The 21,069-nt window shown below is 35.4% G+C and overlaps 4 protein-coding genes across 4 annotated transcripts; 1 reads left to right on the top strand and 3 right to left on the bottom strand.

Moving 5' to 3' along the window:
• Positions 1-1,158: 1,158 nt before the first annotated feature.
• LOC147533436 (Serine carboxypeptidase S28 family protein) lies at positions 1,159-4,535 on the top strand. The gene is made up of 10 exons (XM_086648667.1): positions 1,159-1,722; positions 1,991-2,177; positions 2,266-2,399; positions 2,486-2,598; positions 2,686-2,809; positions 2,955-3,104; positions 3,206-3,361; positions 3,935-4,014; positions 4,105-4,154; positions 4,253-4,535. Exons 1-10 carry the CDS (start codon positions 1,309-1,311, stop codon positions 4,390-4,392), a joined length of 1,548 nt encoding a protein of 515 aa, XP_086504793.1. The 5' UTR covers positions 1,159-1,308; the 3' UTR covers positions 4,393-4,535.
• A 160-nt stretch (positions 4,536-4,695) lies between these two features.
• LOC147533435 (basic form of pathogenesis-related protein 1-like) lies at positions 4,696-5,214 on the bottom strand. The gene has a single exon (XM_086648668.1). The coding sequence runs from the start codon at positions 5,212-5,214 to the stop codon at positions 4,726-4,728; it is 489 nt and encodes a 162-aa protein (XP_086504794.1). The 3' UTR covers positions 4,696-4,725.
• A 584-nt stretch (positions 5,215-5,798) lies between these two features.
• LOC147533434 (basic form of pathogenesis-related protein 1-like) lies at positions 5,799-6,307 on the bottom strand. The gene has a single exon (XM_086648324.1). The coding sequence runs from the start codon at positions 6,288-6,290 to the stop codon at positions 5,799-5,801; it is 492 nt and encodes a 163-aa protein (XP_086504450.1). The 5' UTR covers positions 6,291-6,307.
• A 6,053-nt stretch (positions 6,308-12,360) lies between these two features.
• On the bottom strand, positions 12,361-12,860 carry LOC147533433 (basic form of pathogenesis-related protein 1-like). Its single transcript, XM_086648226.1, has one exon. It carries the CDS (start codon positions 12,853-12,855, stop codon positions 12,361-12,363), a length of 495 nt encoding a protein of 164 aa, XP_086504352.1. The 5' UTR covers positions 12,856-12,860.
• Positions 12,861-21,069: the final 8,209 nt, after the last annotated feature.

The following is a 21,069-nucleotide window of genomic DNA, read 5'->3' as shown; positions in this document are numbered from 1 at the left end:
TTGTTCTTCAACTTAAAAACTTTATAATAATTTGGGTTTCCATCGTAATATTTCACAAATAATTTGTCCGCATGATCATCATCTGATTTGTACTTGGTTTTGAAAAACCATTTCACCCTGATTGACTGCTTTCTTGCGGGAAGAGAATTTAACTCCCAAGTATCACTTTTTTCAATTGAACCAATTTCATCATCCACGACTGAAAACCACCCCACATTTTTTTTCCTAAGTCTTTAAAAGTGATAGGATTGGTAGGATCACAATCTACAAAAAATACAAAAATTGCAAAATTCTCGTTAGTCCCATCATTATCATTGCTTACAACATAGTCATTAAACCTTGACGACATAACTTAAATATGAGTTGAGCCGAGACATAATTCTGGATTTGAATTATCATGATTACTGAGAGAAATGGGTGTCAATTACTTGAGATTCTGAAGTTATTGTCTCATCATCAATATGAATTTCTATTTGATGATTTTCTTTGACATGACAATCCCAAACTCCATCTTCATCATTTTCTACAGCATAATCATCTTCATTAATTCTGCAAGCTAACAAAATAGTTTCTCCCTCTTCTACATCATCTTGAGCAAAGTTAACATGCCCCAAAATGTTTCTTGGAAACTTTACATTTTAATTTATAATGATCTAATTGTTTGCAACAAAAACATCTAACTTTAGATTTGTCATACTTCCATTTTTACCATGACTTTCTTCACCACTAGAACAACCATTTTCAAACATAGTCACTTTACTTTGAAAAACTTGTCCTATAGACCCTTCAACAACTCTCTGGTTCATCCTATGTTCATGGGAACATAATGAACTCATTAAACCTTCAACTGACATAGTTGAGAGGTCTCTTCCTTCCTCAATTACAGTAACAACATAGTCAAAACGACATGTCAACGATTTCATGATTTTTTTCAATAACACGTAAATCATTTAATTGTTCACCATTAACCTGCAATCGATTAACAATAGATTGAACTCTAGAAAAATAATCAAAATTTTCAGACCAAAATTCTCCGTATTGACTATGACCACTACTAACATGATTCCACTGACTTTATCCATCAACCCCGCTAATTTATCTATTAACTCCATTAACTAACCACTAAATTACCACACTAATTTCTTAACTACTAACATTAATCTACTAATTAAAAGTGAGTTTACATCAAATTTAACAACTACACCATTTTTCCAAAAAAAAAACAACTAGACCATTTAAAACTCGATCTTCTTCTTCCTCACCCGAATCACCCGCCGTTTTCCCCTCACAGTCCAACAATCAATAAATATGGAAAAACTCACCTTCCTAATTTATTCAATTTTAGTTCATTTTCTCTTTTTCCTCTGCTCTTCATCATCTCAATTACCACAATCATCATCTCCATTAAAGATACCTTCATTCAAGTCAAACCCATTTTTACTTGAAAAATTTGCTGATCAATTCAACGAACTCAAAATTCAGAAACCCTTTCAATATGAAACTCGATATTTTACACAAACCCTTGATCATTTTAGCTTCTCAGATCTCCCAACTTTCCAACAGAGGTATCTCATCAGTACTGATCACTGGGCTGGCTCCAAACGGATGGGACCAATTTTCCTTTATTGTGGTAATGAAGGCGATATTGAATGGTTTGCTGCTAATACTGGGTTTGTTTGGGAAATTGCCCCTCGTTTTGGCGCCATGGTCATCTTCCCAGAAGTAAGTTTAACTTCTAATTCGATAATTTTCGTGTTTTAGGGTTTGGGGTTTCTGAAATATTTGATTATATTGGAAGTTGATGAAAAGTTGTAAAAAATTGCTGAACTTTATCAATTAATGCAACTGGAGTAATCAATGCCACTTCCCAATTTGCCTTTTTAAAGTTTTCATAATGAGTTTAATTTGTGGTTTAATGAATCCTTATGTTAGAAATAGCATTAAGTTACATTTAATGAAGACTAATTTTGATTGTTCTGGTATGTGCCAGCATCGGTACTATGGAAAATCGATGCCATTCGGTAGTAAGGATAAAGCATATAAGAATGCTGCTTCTTTATCATATCTTACTGCCGAACAAGCACTTGCGGATTATGCTGTCTTGGTTACCGATTTAAAACGTAATTTGTCCGCTGAAGCTTGTCCTGTTGTGTTGTTTGGTGGATCATATGGTGGAAGTAAGTTCTCTTCTTACCTATACGTTTATAGGATCGAACAAGAATTCAAACTATTAGTTTAACAATTTTTAGTTTCTTAATGAAACAGTGTTAGCATCATGGATGAGGTTAAAGTATCCACACATTGCCATTGGTGCGCTTGCTTCATCTGCACCCATACTGCAATTTGAAAATATTGTGCCCCCGGAGTCCTTTTACGACATTGTCTCCAATGATTTCAAGGTTTATTTCGTTTAACTTGTCATATTTTATTGTGATTATATAAAGCAGAATTTTGATGGGCTTTGAGTTGTCTCTAATGTCTTTAGCGTGAAAGTGTGAGCTGCTTCGAATACATTAAGAAATCCTGGCAAGCAATAGAAGCTGAGGGACGGAAAAATAATGGCCTATTGAGCTTGAGTAAAACATTCCACCTGTGCCAGTAAGAACATATCGATATGCATTTTATTATGTATTTCTCTTGATAGACTTCTCCATTTTATTCTGAAGTGTAAAAACGCAATGCCAGGAATCTGAATAGCACCGAGGACCTGTCTGACTGGTTGAGCTCTGCTTATAGCTATTTGGCAATGGTGGATTACCCTTATCCTTCTGAATTTTTGATGCCCTTGCCAGCCAATCCAATAAAAGAGGTCAGTTGAGTCGGGGACATTTTGAGCCGTTCTGCCCCATTTCTGTTTGTTGTCTTAGATATACTTTGTTTTGCCATAGTCTGAACCAAATCTAATTCTTAAGCTAGCACGAAAATTAACCCTTATTGTTTTATCTTTTTTGTAGGTGTGCAAGAAAATTGACAATCATCCTCACGACACTAGTGTTCTAGAGCGTATTTATTCAGGTGTAAGCATTTATTACAACTACACTGGGAATGTTAAGTGCTTTGACCTCGGAGATGATCCTCATGGAATGAGTGGTTGGGGTTGGCAGGTCTGTGGTTTAGACAGCTATATTGCTTATTCCCCTCTGTATTGTTTCTCCAAAAAATTACCTGCGATAATAACTGGCCAATTCATTATCCAATTTCGTAGGCTTGCACGGAAATGGTTATGCCGATGTCCAGTAGTAAATCTGCTAGCATGTTTCAATCATATGATTTTAACTACACTTCATTCGAAGAACAATGCTTTAAGGATTATTCTATCAAGCCAAGGCCTCGATGGATAACCACTGAATTCGGCGGTCATGTAAGATACCTTCGGACATTATCACATTGACATTTTTCGGTTCATCTAAAGTAATGGATATCAATATGTATTTTCTTCTGTTCTTTCTTATCCAATTTGTCTTTAGTCTTTGCTTAGATGCCATGAAAATAGTGAATGTATTATGGAAATTTTAATGGCATACCACACCTTACTGATTTAAGATAAGCTTGTTAAGGTTTATTTTTATCAAGATTAGCATTATCATTTAGACCATTAGCCATATTTGATGGTTACCAATTTACCATTGCTAAAATAAGTTTTACCATCATAACAACTGTGTGTTTTCTCATTGATTTCAATAAAAAGCCCGAAGTCCTTCAGAAGAAAAGAGTGTTTGCCTTGTCTATCTGGTTTACTATATTTTACTGGTGAAGCGATTTAGCTACATAACTAATCCTCTGTGATCTATGCCCATGTAATTTCTAAGAGGTGTATCTTTTAAAGGCTCCTGCTATAATTGTTATCATCAACGTTAGATGAAAAGTTAAAAAACAATCCCAACTTCTTATGTGTGATAAAATCTAAGTTTTCTATAAATGCTCTTTTGTGAAGGACTTTAAATCGACTTTGAAGACATTTGGAAGTAATATTATTTTCTCGAATGGGTTGCTGGATCCTTGGAGTGGTGGAGGGTGAGTGCTCATTCATCTTATACAAGTTCTTATAGATTTTTCAGTCCGCCTATTTTAAAATTGTAATTATATTTGCTATGTTACTTGCAGTGTTTTGCAGAATGTATCGGAAACAATCGTTGCCCTTGTTACAAAGCTAGGTACTTCGTGGTTAATATGTACCCTTAAAGCATATCTCAATTTCGACTTATAATTGGTTGGGACTTGGAAGTAATGTATAGACTCTTGTCTCTTTCAGGTGCACATCACATCGATTTACGTGCTGCAACGGATGAGGACCCTGATTGGTTGATAGAGCAAAGGGAAACAGAAATCAAGCTGATTAAAGATTGGATAAACAATCACTACCAAGAGAAGAGGACAGTTTTAAGCCTCTAGAAATGAATGGTAATTGCTCTAATATCCTCTTCTCTATCTATTCTCCTCCTGTTTATCTAGATGGGTTTTTTCTAGAGAACACAAACAAACAATAAACAAACAATGTAAAATATGTTTGTCGGTAATAAGCAAATCTTCCACTACTCATGGTTTCCATTAAATTTCGTCAAAACAGAGTTGGATGAGTTTGGTGTAAGAACAAGGCACACCCATGACTGTGGTACTAGGGAATTGACCACGAGAAGAATATTTTAGACATCTAGTTATGAATTCTTAATTTTTATTACAAACTAAACACATAAACAGTATAAGTTTCATTTCGTTAGAGCATTCTTAATAAGGACGCTCTCCATTGTAGTTACCCGGAGGATCATAGTTGCAGGTGACGAAGGTACCCCCAGTGTCACAACTCACACTCGCACATCCTAAACGAACAGACTTTGCCCATACCACTTGTGTATAGTGCAAACATTCTTCCCCTAAACAGGTATTCAAATTGTAATCATAGTAATTTTTTTCCGACAACCAAAGGCCCACGGCGTCTGCCGCGGAGAGCGGGCCCATAGTGCTCCATGCAATGTTCTCACCATACTCTCCATCAGAGTGGATGCCCTCACAATCCCCTGCTCTCTGATTGGCGTAGTCCTGTGCATAGGCTGCAACGGTGTCGTCCCATTTCAACGGTCCAACACCAACTTCGGCTCGAGCTGCATTTTGGGGATCAAGATAATCTTGTGGAGTAGTTTGTGCTTGAGAGAGATTCATTAACAAGGCTAAAGTTAAGCCTGATAACATAAAACACAAGAAAGACGATGCTTCCATTTTCTTTTGATTAAAAATGAAACAAATTCCACAAGATAGAACCAAGACAACTGAAAAAATGTTGGATTTGAAGAAGAGGTCAGTTGACAGTAAATTTACTCCATTAATTTCACTAGAGAAACCGTTTCTAATCTGCTTTTACTATAGAAGAATATCAGTTTTTCATTCATTATTAATTGGTTTATTATTATTTATGAATAAGTTTACTATTCCTCAATCCTTCATCTCCTTATCTTGAAAGAAAATGGTATTAAATTTTTTTATTGCCACATAAGAATCTTCTTCGGCCGTCGTTCACTTCTTTATATTTTTTAATAATGTGGTTATAGTTACCAACGGAAATAAAAACCACGAAATAAGCATAAAAATACACAAACAGAGAAACACACTTTAGTAGTGGTAATATAGAGTTACCATAGACCATTTTAGCAAACACGACTACAGTAATAAACACCAGACAACAATTTCGTAGATAATGTTTCATCTATGCAAATTATGTATTCTTCATTCCTTATCATTAGGGCACGCGTATATGTTTGCATATGTATATATATATAGGCATACATATATATATATATATATTCCTAGTAAGGACGCTGCCCTCTGATGTTTCCTTGAGGATCATAGCTGCAAATGACAAAGGTGCCTCCGTTACTACATCTCACACTAGCACATCCTAGACGTACAGACTTTCTCCACACCATTTGGGTGTAGTGTCCACATACTTTTCCTGATTGACATGAATTCGATGCATAGTTGTAGTATGGTTTCTCATCCACCCAGAGTTTGACAGCATTAGCTACCGAAAGAGCGCCGCTGCTCTTTGAGAGGTTCTCGCCATATGGGCCACCCGAGTGAACAAGATTGCAGTCACGGGCTTTCTTATTCGCGTAGTTTTGTGCGTAGGCTGCAACTCTGTTGTCCCATGTCATGGGACCAACACCAACTGCGGCTCGAGCTCTATTGTGAGGTAAAAGATAATCTTGTGGGGAGTTTTGGGCTTGAGAGGCATTCATTAACAAGACTAAGGTTAAGCCTCCAACTATCATAAAGCACATGAAAGAAGATAATGCCATTGCTGTTTAATTTGATGGTGAATATAATTTTGTGTTTTTGATGAAAAATGAAGTTCATGTTTAAGTGTATTTATAGAGGAAAATTGATATAAACCCTTGAAGAAGGCCATTCCAAGGAATAAAGTGCGTCATGATCACGTCGACTTGGTTCTGTCACTTTAGGGTTAAAATAGCAATTGACTTAGTACTAGTTAATCGATTGAATCATTAACTATGTCCTATGTGTAAGCCTAGATGTTGACGTAAATCCATTTACTCAATATGTTACATGTCCTTATCCTTTCATAGAAAAATAAGATGGCTTTCGAAGTTCTTTTTTAATTATCAAAATTATCACCAGTTCAAGATATTTTCTTCATATTCTTCTTACTCTTACATGTCACCTACTTATGCAATTAGAAGTGTTCTCGAGGACTGAGCTCATTCACATTTTTAATGGCTACTTGTACACTTCGCAGTCAGGTTAACTTGCTCTATTGCTTGGAATATTTCTTCATATTACAAATTTTGAGAGCTACACATTCTATAATTTACCTTGTTAGTTGCTTGTCTAGTGTGCCCTTGTGATTTGATGACAAATCAAAAGAATTTTTCAGTTTCAATTATTTCATACATTACTATTTAATTGACATATTTGGCATGAGCCGCGACACTAAATTATAATATATATGCCCTCTTGCCGCCTTCATAAATATTAGTGACACTTAGAATTGGTCGTACTTGACAAACCTTAATAATGGATTGTATCTGAAATATTTTAGAGTTAGGCTTGTCAACTTCAATTTCTTTTTGGCACATGTGATCAAAATGGTGCACGATTCTTTGGAACTAGACCATGAGCCCACGTATTAGTGAATGCCACCTTACTGTACCTTTGGATTGGAAGGCATTTTGCCTTTTCAGTCTAGTTTTGTGCCTAAATCCTAATAGACATTTGTTTTGGTGGAAAGAGATATAAAATTAAAACAAAAGAGCAGGGGTACAATACATATTCAAAATATATTTTGGGATATATTTTCATAATCTGTTGCCGTGATTTATCGGAGTCTATTTCGCGAGTGTATCGCTTGGTTTGTTGTGAGTTCGGGTGATTTGTGAGAATTGAATACTTGTGAGAAACGTAGTGAGCTCGTTAACCTGCTGCATGTGGGTGACAAAATGTCAGTTGATCCGGTGATCGTTATTTTGGGATTCTGAAGATGCTGGATTAGACTTGGTTGTCACTTTCAATAGTGACGTGCACATAATTTTGTTTAATAGCCCAACGAATGTCTGAGACAATGGCTTTAGCTTTACTTTCCTTACTAGTACGAGCTCGAAAAGTGTCTACTTTTGCTTCAATAAATTTGGCCTGAGAATCATAACCAGTAATGCTAATACCAATAAAATTGTTAATATCCATGAATGAAACGTGAACTTTAATTTTGATGAAAGGATAGGTCGGAGGCGTCCAATGGTTAGGTCTAACTTGTGTTCTAATCTTAATAGAACTAGGAATTCGGGGAAATGATGAAATTTGATTAATAACTTGCCTCCAATCAGGTAATGTCGGAATACGGAGATCGGAATACGAAAGCATTTCATACGGCCATGTCGATTAGACGACAAAAAAACAGAATCCATCAACTATGCCTCCAATCAGGTAATGTTAGTTCCAATGAAACAGAAATAGCTAATGATTTAATAAAATTTTTCACAGCTGAACTAGTGATTCAACCACCAATGGAAGTTCTTCGTGCATATAAAGTGATCTCAGAAAAAAACATAAGTGCCATCTCAGGAATCCCAACAGTAGAGGAAATTAAAGGAGTAGTTATGAATATGGGAGCAAATAAAAGCTCGGGCCCAGACGAGCTCATAATGTATATACAAAGTATATTCCAATCAGGTTTTATTGACTCCTCCCTTAATTTTATTACTCTGGCTATAATCCATAAGGTCAAGAATTCGAGTTGTTCATTTCAAACCTATTTCACTTTGCAGTTCCATTTACAAATTCATCACAAAGATAATAGCCAACCGTATAAAACTTTCTTGAAGAAAACATAATGTGGACCCAAAATGCTTTTGCGCCTAACAGACAAATATTAGATAACATAGTTATCACTCAAGAGTTGTTACACTCTATGCACCGGTCTAAGGCCAAAAGTGGGGGGTTTTCACTTAAAATGGACATGGCTAAAGCGTATGGTAGAGTAAGCTGACAATTCTTGGAGCTAGTTCTTAAAGCTTCGGGCCTTTCTAGCCGACTCGTCCAGCTTATTCTTGCTTGCCTAACTACACCCACATTTAGTATTCAGGTAAATGGTCACTTATATGGGAGCTTTCAGGGCTCTAGAGGATTGAGGCATGGGTGCCCTTGTCACTCTACCTTTTTATCCTCAATTCTCAGGCACTATCACTACTTATTTCTCATTATGAATCAAGTGTATGTTCACAGGTTACAGGATTAATCCCACGAGTCCCTCCATCTCTCATCTATTATTTGCCGATGATTTAATTATATTTGGTAAAACATCAAACGAAAATCTAAATGCTACTCTTGAGTTTATGACTGTTCACTCTAGTTTCTCAGGTCAGGCGGTTAATTTCGATAAATCATCCATTTACTTCAGCTCTGGAGTCCCACCTACATTGAAAGCCAATATGTATCAACTCTTCAAGCTCCAATAATGACGGATCAGTCAAAATATCTTGGTGCACTACTATTAAAACCGAGCAACAAAATAAAGAGCTTTGATCAGTTAAAGGACAAATTTAAGAAAACTCTTTCGGGTTGGAAATAAAATTTGGTCTCACAAGCTGGACGTACTGTCCTTATAAATCATCCATTTACTTCAGCTCTGGAGTCCCACCTACATTGAAAGCCAATATGTATCAACTCTTCAAGCTCCAATAATGACGGATTAGTCAAAATATCTTGGTGCACTACTATTAAAACCGAGCAACAAAATAAAGAGCTTTGATCGGTTAAAGGACAAGTTTAAGAAAACTCTTTCAGGATGGAAATAAAATTTGGTCTCACAAGCTGGACGTACTGTCCTTATAAAGTCAATATTGAGTCCTCTTTGTGCTTATCCATTCAGTTATCAGATGATTCCTAAAGGTGTCATACATGAATTAGAAAGGGAAGAAAGATTTTTTTGGTGGGGTCATGGAGTAGATGACAAGAAACTACATTTTATAAATTGTGATCTTATTAGTAGTTCAAAGAAACACGGGGGCCTAGGAATTCGATCACTAAGTGAAGTTAATGAGTCTTTGATTGCAAAAATGGCATGCCGTTTCTTGACAAATAAGCAGGCAGTATGGGTGAAGTTATTAAAATCAAAATACATTAAAACTGGGGATTTCTGGACAGTGGATAAAAACAAACCCGCTTCTCCTTTTTGGAGATCACTTCTCCAAACCAGAACCACATTGAAAAACAACAATCTGGATGATTGGAGATGGAACAGATACGCGGAACATGGAGGATAATTGAGTTCCTGAAATTACAAATCACATTCCAATTTTAATTCAAGAACTTCCACCCAACATCACTTGGGTTGCTGATTTGATAGATAAGGATACTAATATTTGGAATTCATCTATACTACAACAATATTTCACTTCGGAATCTAGAACAGCTATCACAAATCTCATCTTACCATCTACTTATGAGCGAGACAGACTAATATGGAAGAATACAGAAAAAGGCAACTTTACAACAATGTCTTACTACTCCGTCAAAGTCAGACCTAATTTATCTACAGAGACAACTGACTTTCCATGGTCGAAGCTTTGGAAAAAGACTCAAACGGAACCAAAAATCCAATTATTTATTTGGAGGAATACTACTTTGGACCTTCGTCGTAACCCTTTATTGCTTGTTTCTTCTTCTTTTTCTTCTGTTTTGCATGTTAGGTTAATCCCACATTGGTTGTAAAAGGGGCAAGGGTGTGTTAATAAGTGTGGGAAAAGCCTTATCTCTTGAGCTAGATTTTGGGGTGAGAGAGGCCCAAAACCACCCAACACTGGCATCAGAGCCCGGATAATAACAAGTCTCGGCCCAATAACTATTGAAGTTAAGAGCCAATGTGTGAGGGGGAGATTGTTAGGTTAATCCCACAATGATTGTGGATGGGGTGTGTTAATAAGTGTGGGAGAAGCCTTACCTCTTGAGCTAGCTTTTGGGGTGAGAGGCGGTTGCAAGAAATTGGAGAGGAGAAACGGTAGATTCATTAACGGAAGTATTCTCGCCGATTTCACCATTACACAGTGAAAAGAAAGGATTTCCATTAGGGTTAAGCTTGGCTGAGAAGATGGGCATTTATACTTTCGACCTTGAGGGGGATTCACTCTCAGTTGTTAACCTAATATTGAACGGTCAGGATTCAGATCAGGATACGGATCACTAAAACAAAGATACGCATATATACAATATGTATGATGGAAAAAGTTTCTATGTTAACAAAATTGTCTCTAAATCGAACTTTTGATGATTTTTAAATGGAAATTTGATTTTCACTAATTTTGATGAAGCAATAACTGTTTTGTTGAATCTAAATTATGATAAAAATTAGGGTTATTTCCCTAATAGCCCCCAACTTTGTGACCGGTTTCCTACCTAGCCCCTACTTTATCAAAAATACCCAGATGACCTTCTTTTTTAGATTCTTTTATAACACCGTTACCTAATCATCATTTCTCTCTCATCCATCTCATTACCTCTCCTTATCGCCACCTCATCGTCTTCACCGGCGACCTTCATTTAAAAAAAAAATTTCTTCTCAAAAAAAAGATTTTTTTTTTCTCTCTCTAGATCTGGTTCATATGAAGGTCGCCGGCCGGAAAATTGGCCGACCGGTGACCTTCGCCGGTGAAGACGATGAGGTGGCGATACGCTGAGGTGGCAGAGAGAGGTAATGAGACGGAGGAGAGAGAAATGTTGACTAGGTAACGGTGTTATAACGAAATCTAAATAACGGGGTCATCTGAGTATTTTTGATAAAGTAGGGGCTAGGCAGGAAACCGGTCACAAAGTTGGGGGCTATTAGGGAAATAACCCTAATTTTTATCATAATTTAGATTCAACAAAACAGTTATTGCTTCATCAAAATTAGTGAAAATCAAACTTCCATTTAAAAATCATCAAAAGTTCGATTTAGAGACAATTTTGTTAACATAGAATCTTTTTCCATCATGCATATTGTATATATGCGTATCTTTGTTTTGGTGACCCGTATCCTGATCTGAAGGGCTTAAACAACTTTATGTAAAGAACCAAATACAGACATACTAGAAATGTTACCACCAGAAATGCCAGAGGATCTCAAGAAGATATTGAAAGAAGACAAACGAGGTGTAATTAGAGTTCGACATAATTAAGTACTTGTTAGTTTTTTTGAAGTTATTTAATTGTCATTTATTCTTTATTTTAAAGTTATTCTATTGTAAGTGTCGGGCACTTTAACCCGTTGACAAATTCAAAAAAAAAAAAAAAAAAAACCACAACCGTATTGTTCCCAAATTCTTAGACTACATGGGAACTATACACTTAAAGAAAACATGACCAAATGACCTAATATATGGGGGAGTTAAAGACGAAATGGGGAGTGCAAGAAAGGGGGTTTGGACCCTTGTCACTAGGATGTCTACTGTCTAGGAAACTAATGAACCACTAACAACATCATCCTTGTTGCCTTCTATACAAGATAAGACCTTACAAGTAAGATGTCAAAATTTAACCTCAGGCAACTACCCGATTCAGCCTACTAGTAGGTCCGCCCTGGGATGAGCTGGTTAATTCTTCGCGGAATAGGATTAACACTGGAAAATAAAAACTACAAAATAAGTAAAATAAACATGAATATAAACAAACACACTTTATTAATGGTTATAGTTATCAACGAAAATAAAAACCACAAAAGAAGCATAAAAAATAAATAGACGTACAAACACACTTTATTAGAGGTAATATATATTTACCATACACCATTATAGCAAACACGACTTCACGACTTCAGTACTAAGAACCACACAATAATTTCTAAGATAAGTGATCCATCCATATTGCAATTATATATTCCTAGTAAGGACGCTGCCCTATGATGTTGCCTCGAGGGGCATAGCTGCAAATTACAAAGGTGCCTCCATTACTACATCTGACACTAGCGCATCCTAGACGTACAGAGTTTCTCCACACCATTTGTGTGTAGTGTCCACATTCTTTTCCTGGTTGACATGAATTCGATGCATAATTGTAATATGGTTTCTCATCCACCCAGAGTTTGACAGCATTAGCTACCGAAAGAGCGCCACTGCTCTTTGAGAGGTTCTCACCATATGGGCCACCAACTGAGTGAACAAGATTGCAGTCACGGGCTCTCTGATTGGCGTAATTTTGTGCGTAGGCTGCAACTGTGTTGTCCCATGTCATGGGACCAACACCAACTGCGGCTCGAGCTCTATTGTGAGGTACAAGGTAATCTTGTGGGGAGTTTTGGGCTTGAGAGGCATTCATTAACAAGACTAAGGTTAAGCCTCCAACTATCATAAAGCACATGAAAGAAGATAATGCCATTGCTGTTTAATTTGATATCGAATATATTTTTGTGTGTTTTGATGAAAAGTGAAGGTCATGTTTGAGTGTATTTATAGAGGAAAATTCATATGAACCCTAGATGAGTAGAAGAAGGCCATTTCATGGAGTTTAGTGCATCATGATCATGTCTGACTTGGTTCCTAAGCCAAGAAGTTGACGTAAATCCATTTACCCAATATGTTACATGCACTTATCGTTTCGTAGAAAAATAAGATGGCATTCGAAGTTATCTTTTAATTATCAAAATTATCACCAGTCCAAGATATTTTCGTTATATTCTTCGTACTCTTACATTTTACCTACTAATGCAATTAGAAGTGTTCTCGAGGACTAGGCGCATTCACATTTTTAATGGCTATATACTTGTACACTTTGCAGTCAGGTTAACTTGCTCTATTGCTTGGAATAGTGTTTTATAATTTACGTTGTTACTTGCGTGTGTTATGTGTTCTTGTGATTTGATGACCAGTCAAAATAAATTTCCGGTTTCAATTTATCTTTTACATCACTATTTAACGGACATATTTGGTCATGGGTGGCTGCTACACTGAATTACATACATATGCCCTCTTGGGGCCTTGTCTAGATAAACATTAGTCCAACTTAGAATTAGTCCTACTTGGAAAACCTTACTATTCCATTGTATCTGAGAAATCTTAGAATTAGTCTTGTCAACAACTTCAATTTCTTTTTATCACATGGGATTAAAATGGTGCAGGATTCTTTCAGAACTGAACCATGATGCCACATAATAAAATTATTTTAAAAATCTATAGTAAAATTGAGATTTTGGCTTGAAAGGCATTTTGCCTTAGTCTAGTTTTGTGCCTAATAGACATAGTTCTAATAATATTGTGAGGGGTTATTTTCAGTATTTTGTCATCTCTAAGGTTTTGAGATAGACTGGAGTCATGGACTATCGCGAATGAAATGTAGCTCCATGTTTGTTTTAAAAGATTTTGAACTCCAACATGATTCTGATGATGTAAATTCAGTAATTGTTTTTCAGTCGGCAACACCCTCAAATTTCTTCTAGCACTTCTTTGATTTTGTATAAATTGTGGAAATTTTACCAACATTTTCTCAATTCTTACAAAACATAACGTATTTTACAAACATAACAGTGTTACTCTTAAAATAACTTTATCGACAGTAGAACTGTACTAATTTTACGTAAAGTTTTACATTTCGACTCTTTTAGGTTTGTATATTTTATCATTCCATGAATTGCAAACACTTGTTTGAACACTAATATATTTTACGAATTTATAGATGAGATTGTGATTGTATGTGATTTTACACGTGGATGAACTTGTGGTCGAATATAACTATATGCATTTTTGACACCGGAAGTTAGTTAAAAATTTAACAATGCAAGCGCAGAGGAAGATGGCTGAATTAACTTGGTTGTTACTGGATGAATTGATGGAAAAATGGAAAAAAATATTTAAGTTATTAGTTCTTGTAATGGATTATGTTGTAATGAATTTTCTTAATTTTAATCACTTTATATCTTAAGTATAAATATTGTGAAATACGTTAGAAATGTTGAGAGTTAATGAAAAATGCTAGAAGATATCACAGAAATGCTAAAAATACCACAATGATGTGGACAATATTTTTTTTTTATCTTTGATTATATCCATATAATGTTTGGCTTACATGGGCGAAGATATGACCGCATGACTATTTCTTAGTTATTCCTCATTTCATATAAGAGACCGTAGAATTTTGTCCGCTAACATCTATTTCATGATCGGGTATCGTATGCATTTACACAACAAATAAATATTGAATGATATGAAAACATCAATTTAAAAGAATAAAAATGTAAAACTTTGCGAGAAATCTAAATACTTCTATTGTAGTTAAATCCAACTTATTTATGTTTATGAAAATATGATAGACTTTTTAGATTTTAGAAGATATTGGTATAATTGCTAAGATTTATGGAAAATCAACGAAATGGTACAAGAAAATTTATGCAAATTTTTTAACAATGCATATTATGTTGTTTAAATCAGTAAAATGAAAAGAAATTCATCTCAATTGCATCTGACAGTTATCCATATATCGATAATTCTCTATAAATCTGTAGCTTTTTTTTGTATTGATAGAGTAATTACCAAGACCATCTCAAAAGACTTGAGCCCCACCCTCAAACTCTTAACCGACGTGGGTGAAAATTGAACCTCATGAATCTGCCTTAATTATTTTAAGGTAACGTCCATAAGAATTCGCATCTCTAATCTAAAATACATCAATGATTGAATAGCTGCCCATAAAAATGTAAAAGCATTACGTGCAATAAGAATAAATAAAATTCTAGAAAATATTTAAAATGTTGTTTTCCTAATTTAAGTAATACAGGATAATCAAAGAAATGTTAAAAATTGTTCATCTTTTGTAACAACCGAGTTAATATGGAGTAATTACAATTCTTTTTTTTTTGGAATTTCATTTGGTTTTATGGTCAATACTGTAAAATTTATTACTCGTTAGTATACCATTATATAGTTTGATAAAAAATTAGATTAAATTTTAAGATTTGAATACGAGGAATCGAATGGTCGATTTTACGGTTTAATGGCCAAGATTCAATCTAATCCAAAATGGACGGCTAGATTTATCTCAGTGTTTGTCTATTGTTTGTCCTAGTTGACACCCATCCACCTATTTTATATAATAGACTAGGTATAACCCGTGCCTCCGACACATATACTTCAATTGAACACTTTACCCAAATGAGCACACTACCAAAGTGATAAAATTAAAAGAAAAAAAAAATCAGAGAAGAGGTGTTTGAATCTGTCACACCATATTTCTCGAAACAAATATTTTAATCTCTTTAAAGTTTATTAGATTGAAAAGATACATTTTTATTTAGGTATGAATACCTCATTTTAACAAAACAATTAGATTCATTTGCACTACAATTGCTTAGTCAGATTTGTTGGAATGTCTTTCACCTTATAATAGAGAGTTAAATGGTAAAATAAGCTAAATTTGACGTGATACAAAATCCATATTTTGTTTCCGTTTAAGTAATCTGCTTAAAAAATCTTACACAAGCCAATATATTCATGTGAATGAGATTCAAATGAATTTATCAAAAATTCATGGAATGCCAATTTTCAGTTTTTGTTAAACTGATGTTCGCGATCAATGAATAAAAAAAATAAGAACAACTAAACAAAAAAAATTATCAAATAAGAAGAAAGAATGTTCAGATAATTTAGAAATAATGAATCAGAGAAAGATAAACTGAATAAATTAAACTTACTCAATCACCATGATTCAAACCATAAATGATCTGGTCATAACCTTACAGGTTGTGAGGGTAAGAAATCGCAGGTCAAGAAGTCAGCTGGACCGGGCTGTTGACCGGATGTCGGACCTTCACCTGTTAATATTTTTGCGGGCACCGCCGACGTCTTTGGACTTTACCTGTGACAAGAGACAAGAACACACATGACCGTAAAATCTCTGGGACCGGGATGGTGGCGACCTAAGGGGGCTCCGACAATGAGGTCAGTAAGCTTGCAAGAGAAGTAAAAGGTACGTGAACGATATCCTTCGAATGTAACCGTTGGTTGGGTAATGGTCGGAGTTTAGGCACGACTAGTAGAGTGACCGAGGCTCGATCTCTACTGATAAACTGACTTATTTGGAGAGAGATTATGAAGCCTGCCTCGTGTATGAGACAACCCTGAAGTGGTTTGCTTGTTCAGGGGTATGTACAGTAAATAAGTGAGAATCTCTAGGATCCTTACCTTGTATGTGGACAATCACATGGGTGACATGGAGATCTTTAAGGGTCTGATCTCCAGGAGAGATAAGTGAACCAACTCTTATAGATAATCTCGTGGGTGATGTAGGAATGAAGGTCCTGACCTCTTAAAGTAGGTGAACCCTTGAAGTAGACAGACCCTTGACAAAGTAGGCGAACCCTTGGTAAGGTGGTTGTCAGGAGAGAGAAAATAGGTGCTTGTTTCCACAAGGCCCTGTACTTGATAAGATAACCCTGTACTTGGTAAGGCCTTGTACCTAGTGTAATCTCGTACCTTTGTAGATGGTATATCGTCTCGTATCTTTTGCACACAATATTTGACAAGGTCTTGTATATGGATGCAAGAACGTAATAGTACTATGAGTGAGAGGAGGGAAACATGACTATATGATGAAGCGAGACTCTATCATAGAGCAAGACTCTATGAGAGAGAAAGTAAGTTTTATTTGGTATGCTTGGCGAGAGTGTTAAGCCAATGCTCGATGTGTTTGCCTCGAATCAGATGATCAGTATCTTCATCTGCTTGCTCATTTTATAATGTCTTGAGTATACTGTTACCCGATAGTGAGTCGTCTCTTTAATGCGGTAACGCATAGAGCTGTCGTCATAAATGTGGGTATATTAACTCTCCTTAACGGGTATATCCAGGATATTGCCCTCTTGAATGAGAGTAACGTCCCCCAACGGATATATGGTGGGAGGTCTGCTGAGGAGATGAGGTATGGCCTCTTTATCTAGGGTCGGAAGTGCTCGAGTATTTTGACGTTGCTTCGGGATGTCCGAAGCTTAATGGGTCAGGACTATTAGTTATTAATTCATGGGATTAATTGGTCACCATCCAAGCCCATTAATCGTGGATTTCTTGGGGCGCTCCTGGTGACGCATTTTGGCCCGTGCACAGGTAAAAAATAATCCAAAAAGCTACCTTCTTGGACTTTTTCTCTTTTAAAATCCAAGAAGTATAAGAATGGTACATGTTCATGCTCAAAATCGCAGTTGCCCTGAAGCAACAATTGTTATACCAATATCTCCAAGATAAAGTGATGACCGTGAATTAAATTGGGATAATCCTACACTTTTCAAAACCCTTTTACATAAATTAGTAGGGAGTATGAAGCAGAACATAAGAATGAATAAAGATAAAAAGGTCTTACCTTTGCAGAAGCATCAAGAAGAACGCATCAAGAAGAACAACTAATTTGAGATGTTTCAATAAATATAACTTTTTAATCTTTTGGAGTTTCAATTTTTTGAGTTTCCAAAGCGAATAGAGTGACGTTTTGAAGTGAGAGAGAATGACCATTTTTTTTATTCAACCATGTGAATTACATTCCTTCATTAGCATTAAATAACATTCATTCACGTCTATCAGAAATAAGTGAAACGTAGAAAGATCTGAAGGCTAAAATTAGAGTTGCTTAAAATAGATGGTCAAGATTTATATATACTTAAATAGGGGAAATTAATGACTTTTTTAATGTTAATCGTGATTGAAACAATCTAAATGTTTGTCCCGGAGTTTGTCTTTGAGTTTGTCTCTGGCAGCACACACCATCCTATTTTATATAATAGACTAGGTATAACTCATGCCTTCGACACGGATACTGCAATTGAACACTTTACCCAAATAAGAACACTACCAAAGTGATAAATTAAAAGAAAAAAATCACAGATTAGGTGTTTAAATCTGTCACACCATATTTCTCGAAACAAATATTTTAGTCTCTTTAAAGTTTATAAGATTGAAAAGATACATTTTTATTTAGGTTTGAATACGTCATTTTATCAAAACAATCGGATTCATTTGCACTTTAATTGGTTAGTCAAACTTGTTGGAATGTCTTTCAACTTCTCATAAAGAGTTAAATGTGAAAGAAACTAAATTTGACATTGTTTTTTTTAAGTACTCTGCTTAAAAATCTTAAACAAGTCAATAGATTCATGTGAATGAGATTCAAATGAATTACTCTAAAATTCATGTGAATGAGATTCAAATGAATTTCTCTAAAATTTATGTGAATGTCCATGAATCAACAAAATAAGAAGAACTAAACAAATTTTTTTTTATCAAATAAGAAGAAAGAATGTTCAGATAATTTAGAAATAATGAATCAGAGGAAGATAAATTGAATAAAATAAACTTACTCATTCTACTGGGTACAAACCATAAACGAATGAGGTCATAACTTTACAGTTAAAAAAGAATTCAAAAGTTACCTTCCAACTAATTTGAGATGTTTCAATGAATATAACTTTTTAACTTTTGGAGTTTCAATCTATTGAGTTTCCAGAGAGGATGGAGAAACTTACCTTTTGGAGTTTCAATCTTTTGAGTCTCCAGAGAGAATGGAGAGGCGTTTCGAAGTGAGAGAGGTTGCATGTTTTCTTATTCAGCCACGTGAATTACATTCATTTATTAGCATTAAATTACATTCATTCACGTCTATCCAGAATTAAGTGAAACGTAGAAATATCTTAAGGCTAAAATTAGACTTGCTTAGAATAGAAGACCAAGATTTATGTATACTTAACTAGGATGAATTAATGATTTTCTTAGGCCGCGGCTTTGGCGAATAAAGAAAATTCTCCGGGGAATAAAAACTTCTCTTATAACTAGTCAAATAAGATTGACTTTTTATGTTTCTTTTTATTGCTAAGGGGCTTCTAATTTTAGAAGATGCTATAAAAAAGGCTCCTCCATCTCATCACCTCTCTCTACCACTTCATCTTCTCAACACCTCATCATCTTCTCCGGCGAAAGTCGCCGACCGGCCAATTTTCCGGCCGACGACCTTCAACACATAATTTTTTTTATTTTTTTTTTATTTTCTCTCTCCTCTCTCTCTCTAATTTTTTTTCTTTTCTCTCTCTCTCTCTAGAACAGATCTAGAGAGAGAGAGAAGGTCTGTTCGTGACTGTTCGTGAGAACAGATCATGTCATACCATCTTGTGTTGATAACTTTCAATCCAACTAAGGTTTTTGCAGGCACTCGTGTTAGAAGTTCACCAAGAAGATTGTTGTCAAGGTTGTCCAGGGTCGTTGTTGTCGTTGGCGTAATACATAGATCATCTGCACACAAAGAGAAGAAACAACTTAGCAATCTCAGTAGTAAGTAATGGGGGGGGGGGGGGAGTTAATTGGAACCATTAAATGTTTAATCAACGAGCTCTCCAAAAACACTAGTTTTACATTGTGATAGATAGTAGTACCAATGGCAATGATTGATCATAAAACACTATTTCTATAGTTTTAGGGTTTCAAAAGATTACGTTTTTAACATCTCTAGAACAAACAATGGATTGAAATCATGAAACCAATACCAAATTTTCAACACCAATTGAATATAAATCACATCTCCAATCCATCTTTTTCAAAATCAATTAGTAAGTCACATACAAAAAACTAAAAAGAAAAGATAACCCATTGGATCCAATTGAAAGAGAATCAAACTCCCCTAGTACCCAATAAAACAGAAAACCCCATGCATCATAGAGATCTAGGAGGAGAGAGAATGATGAGTAAGTAAGTTACCTGTTCCTCCTACTATCCTCTTTCTCACGTTCCTGATCCATATGTCATGATCTGTTCTCACGAACAGACCATTGAAGGTCAATTCGAACAAACCTTCTCTCTCTAGATCTGTTCTAGAAAGAGAGAGAAAATTTTTAAAAATTTCTTTTTTTTATGTTTGAAGGTCGCCGGCCGGAAAATTGGCCGGCCGGCGACTTTCGCCGGAGAAGATGATGAGGTGTCGAGAAGATGAAGTGGCAGACTGAACAGATGAGATGGAGGAGAACTTTCAAAAAAATGTATTCTTTATTCCCCATAAAAATTTATTCCCCGGAGAATTTTCAAAAAAACCTGGATTCCCTCAAGAGTTTATTCCCCGGAGAATTTTCTTTATTCCTCAAAGCCGCGACCTTTTCTTAATGTTAATCGTAATTGAAACAATCTAAAGTTTGATATTAGTGTTGCCCTAGGACGAATGGCTGGATTTATCTCCATGTTTGTCTCAGAATTTGTCCCAATCAACACTCACCATTCTATTTTATATAATAGACTAGGTATAACCCGTGCCTCCGACACGAATACTTTCTTTATGCACTTTACGTGTGTAGATTATTTGTCTAAGTAGGTGCATGGTAAAGTTAAAAAAAAATGCAAGGATGAAAAAGAAAACGAAAGATAAGACATTCACGTTTCTCATAAAGTAAAGTCAAATCAGATCGTCTAGTTGTATCAGGTATCTTCTCGGATCTCGCAAGATCATTTTCTGAAACAATTTATTGACAATGTAGCATTACTACGTGAACCGAAATTCTTTAACCTATTAGATTAAATTGATTAAGATTAGAACCATTCAAGAAGGTTAAAACTATTCAAATTCTTCAAAAGCATTTAT

This window comes from Eschscholzia californica, unplaced genomic scaffold, assembly GCF_041429995.1.
Source record: "Eschscholzia californica isolate CP2 unplaced genomic scaffold, dmEscCali1.0.p SCAF_6, whole genome shotgun sequence".
NCBI lineage: Eukaryota > Viridiplantae > Streptophyta > Magnoliopsida > Ranunculales > Papaveraceae > Eschscholzia > Eschscholzia californica.
The sequence above is the reverse complement of the archived record's forward strand: the minus strand, read 5'-3'. Positions and strand labels throughout refer to the sequence as shown.

Bases quoted from the DNA above. Each gene is read 5' to 3' on its own strand.
- LOC147533435 (XM_086648668.1), bottom strand. From the start codon at position 5,214: ATGGAAGCATCGTCTTTCTTGTGTTTTATGTTATCAGGCTTAACTTTA.
- LOC147533434 (XM_086648324.1), bottom strand. From the start codon at position 6,290: ATGGCATTATCTTCTTTCATGTGCTTTATGATAGTTGGAGGCTTAACC.
- LOC147533436 (XM_086648667.1), top strand. From the start codon at position 1,309: ATGGAAAAACTCACCTTCCTAATTTATTCAATTTTAGTTCATTTTCTC. The intron at 2,178-2,265 runs GTAAGTTCTCTT...TTAATGAAACAG, and splicing joins TGGTGGATCATATGGTGGAA to TGTTAGCATCATGGATGAGG. The intron at 3,105-3,205 runs GTCTGTGGTTTA...CCAATTTCGTAG, and splicing joins TGAGTGGTTGGGGTTGGCAG to GCTTGCACGGAAATGGTTAT.
- LOC147533433 (XM_086648226.1), bottom strand. From the start codon at position 12,855: ATGGCATTATCTTCTTTCATGTGCTTTATGATAGTTGGAGGCTTAACC.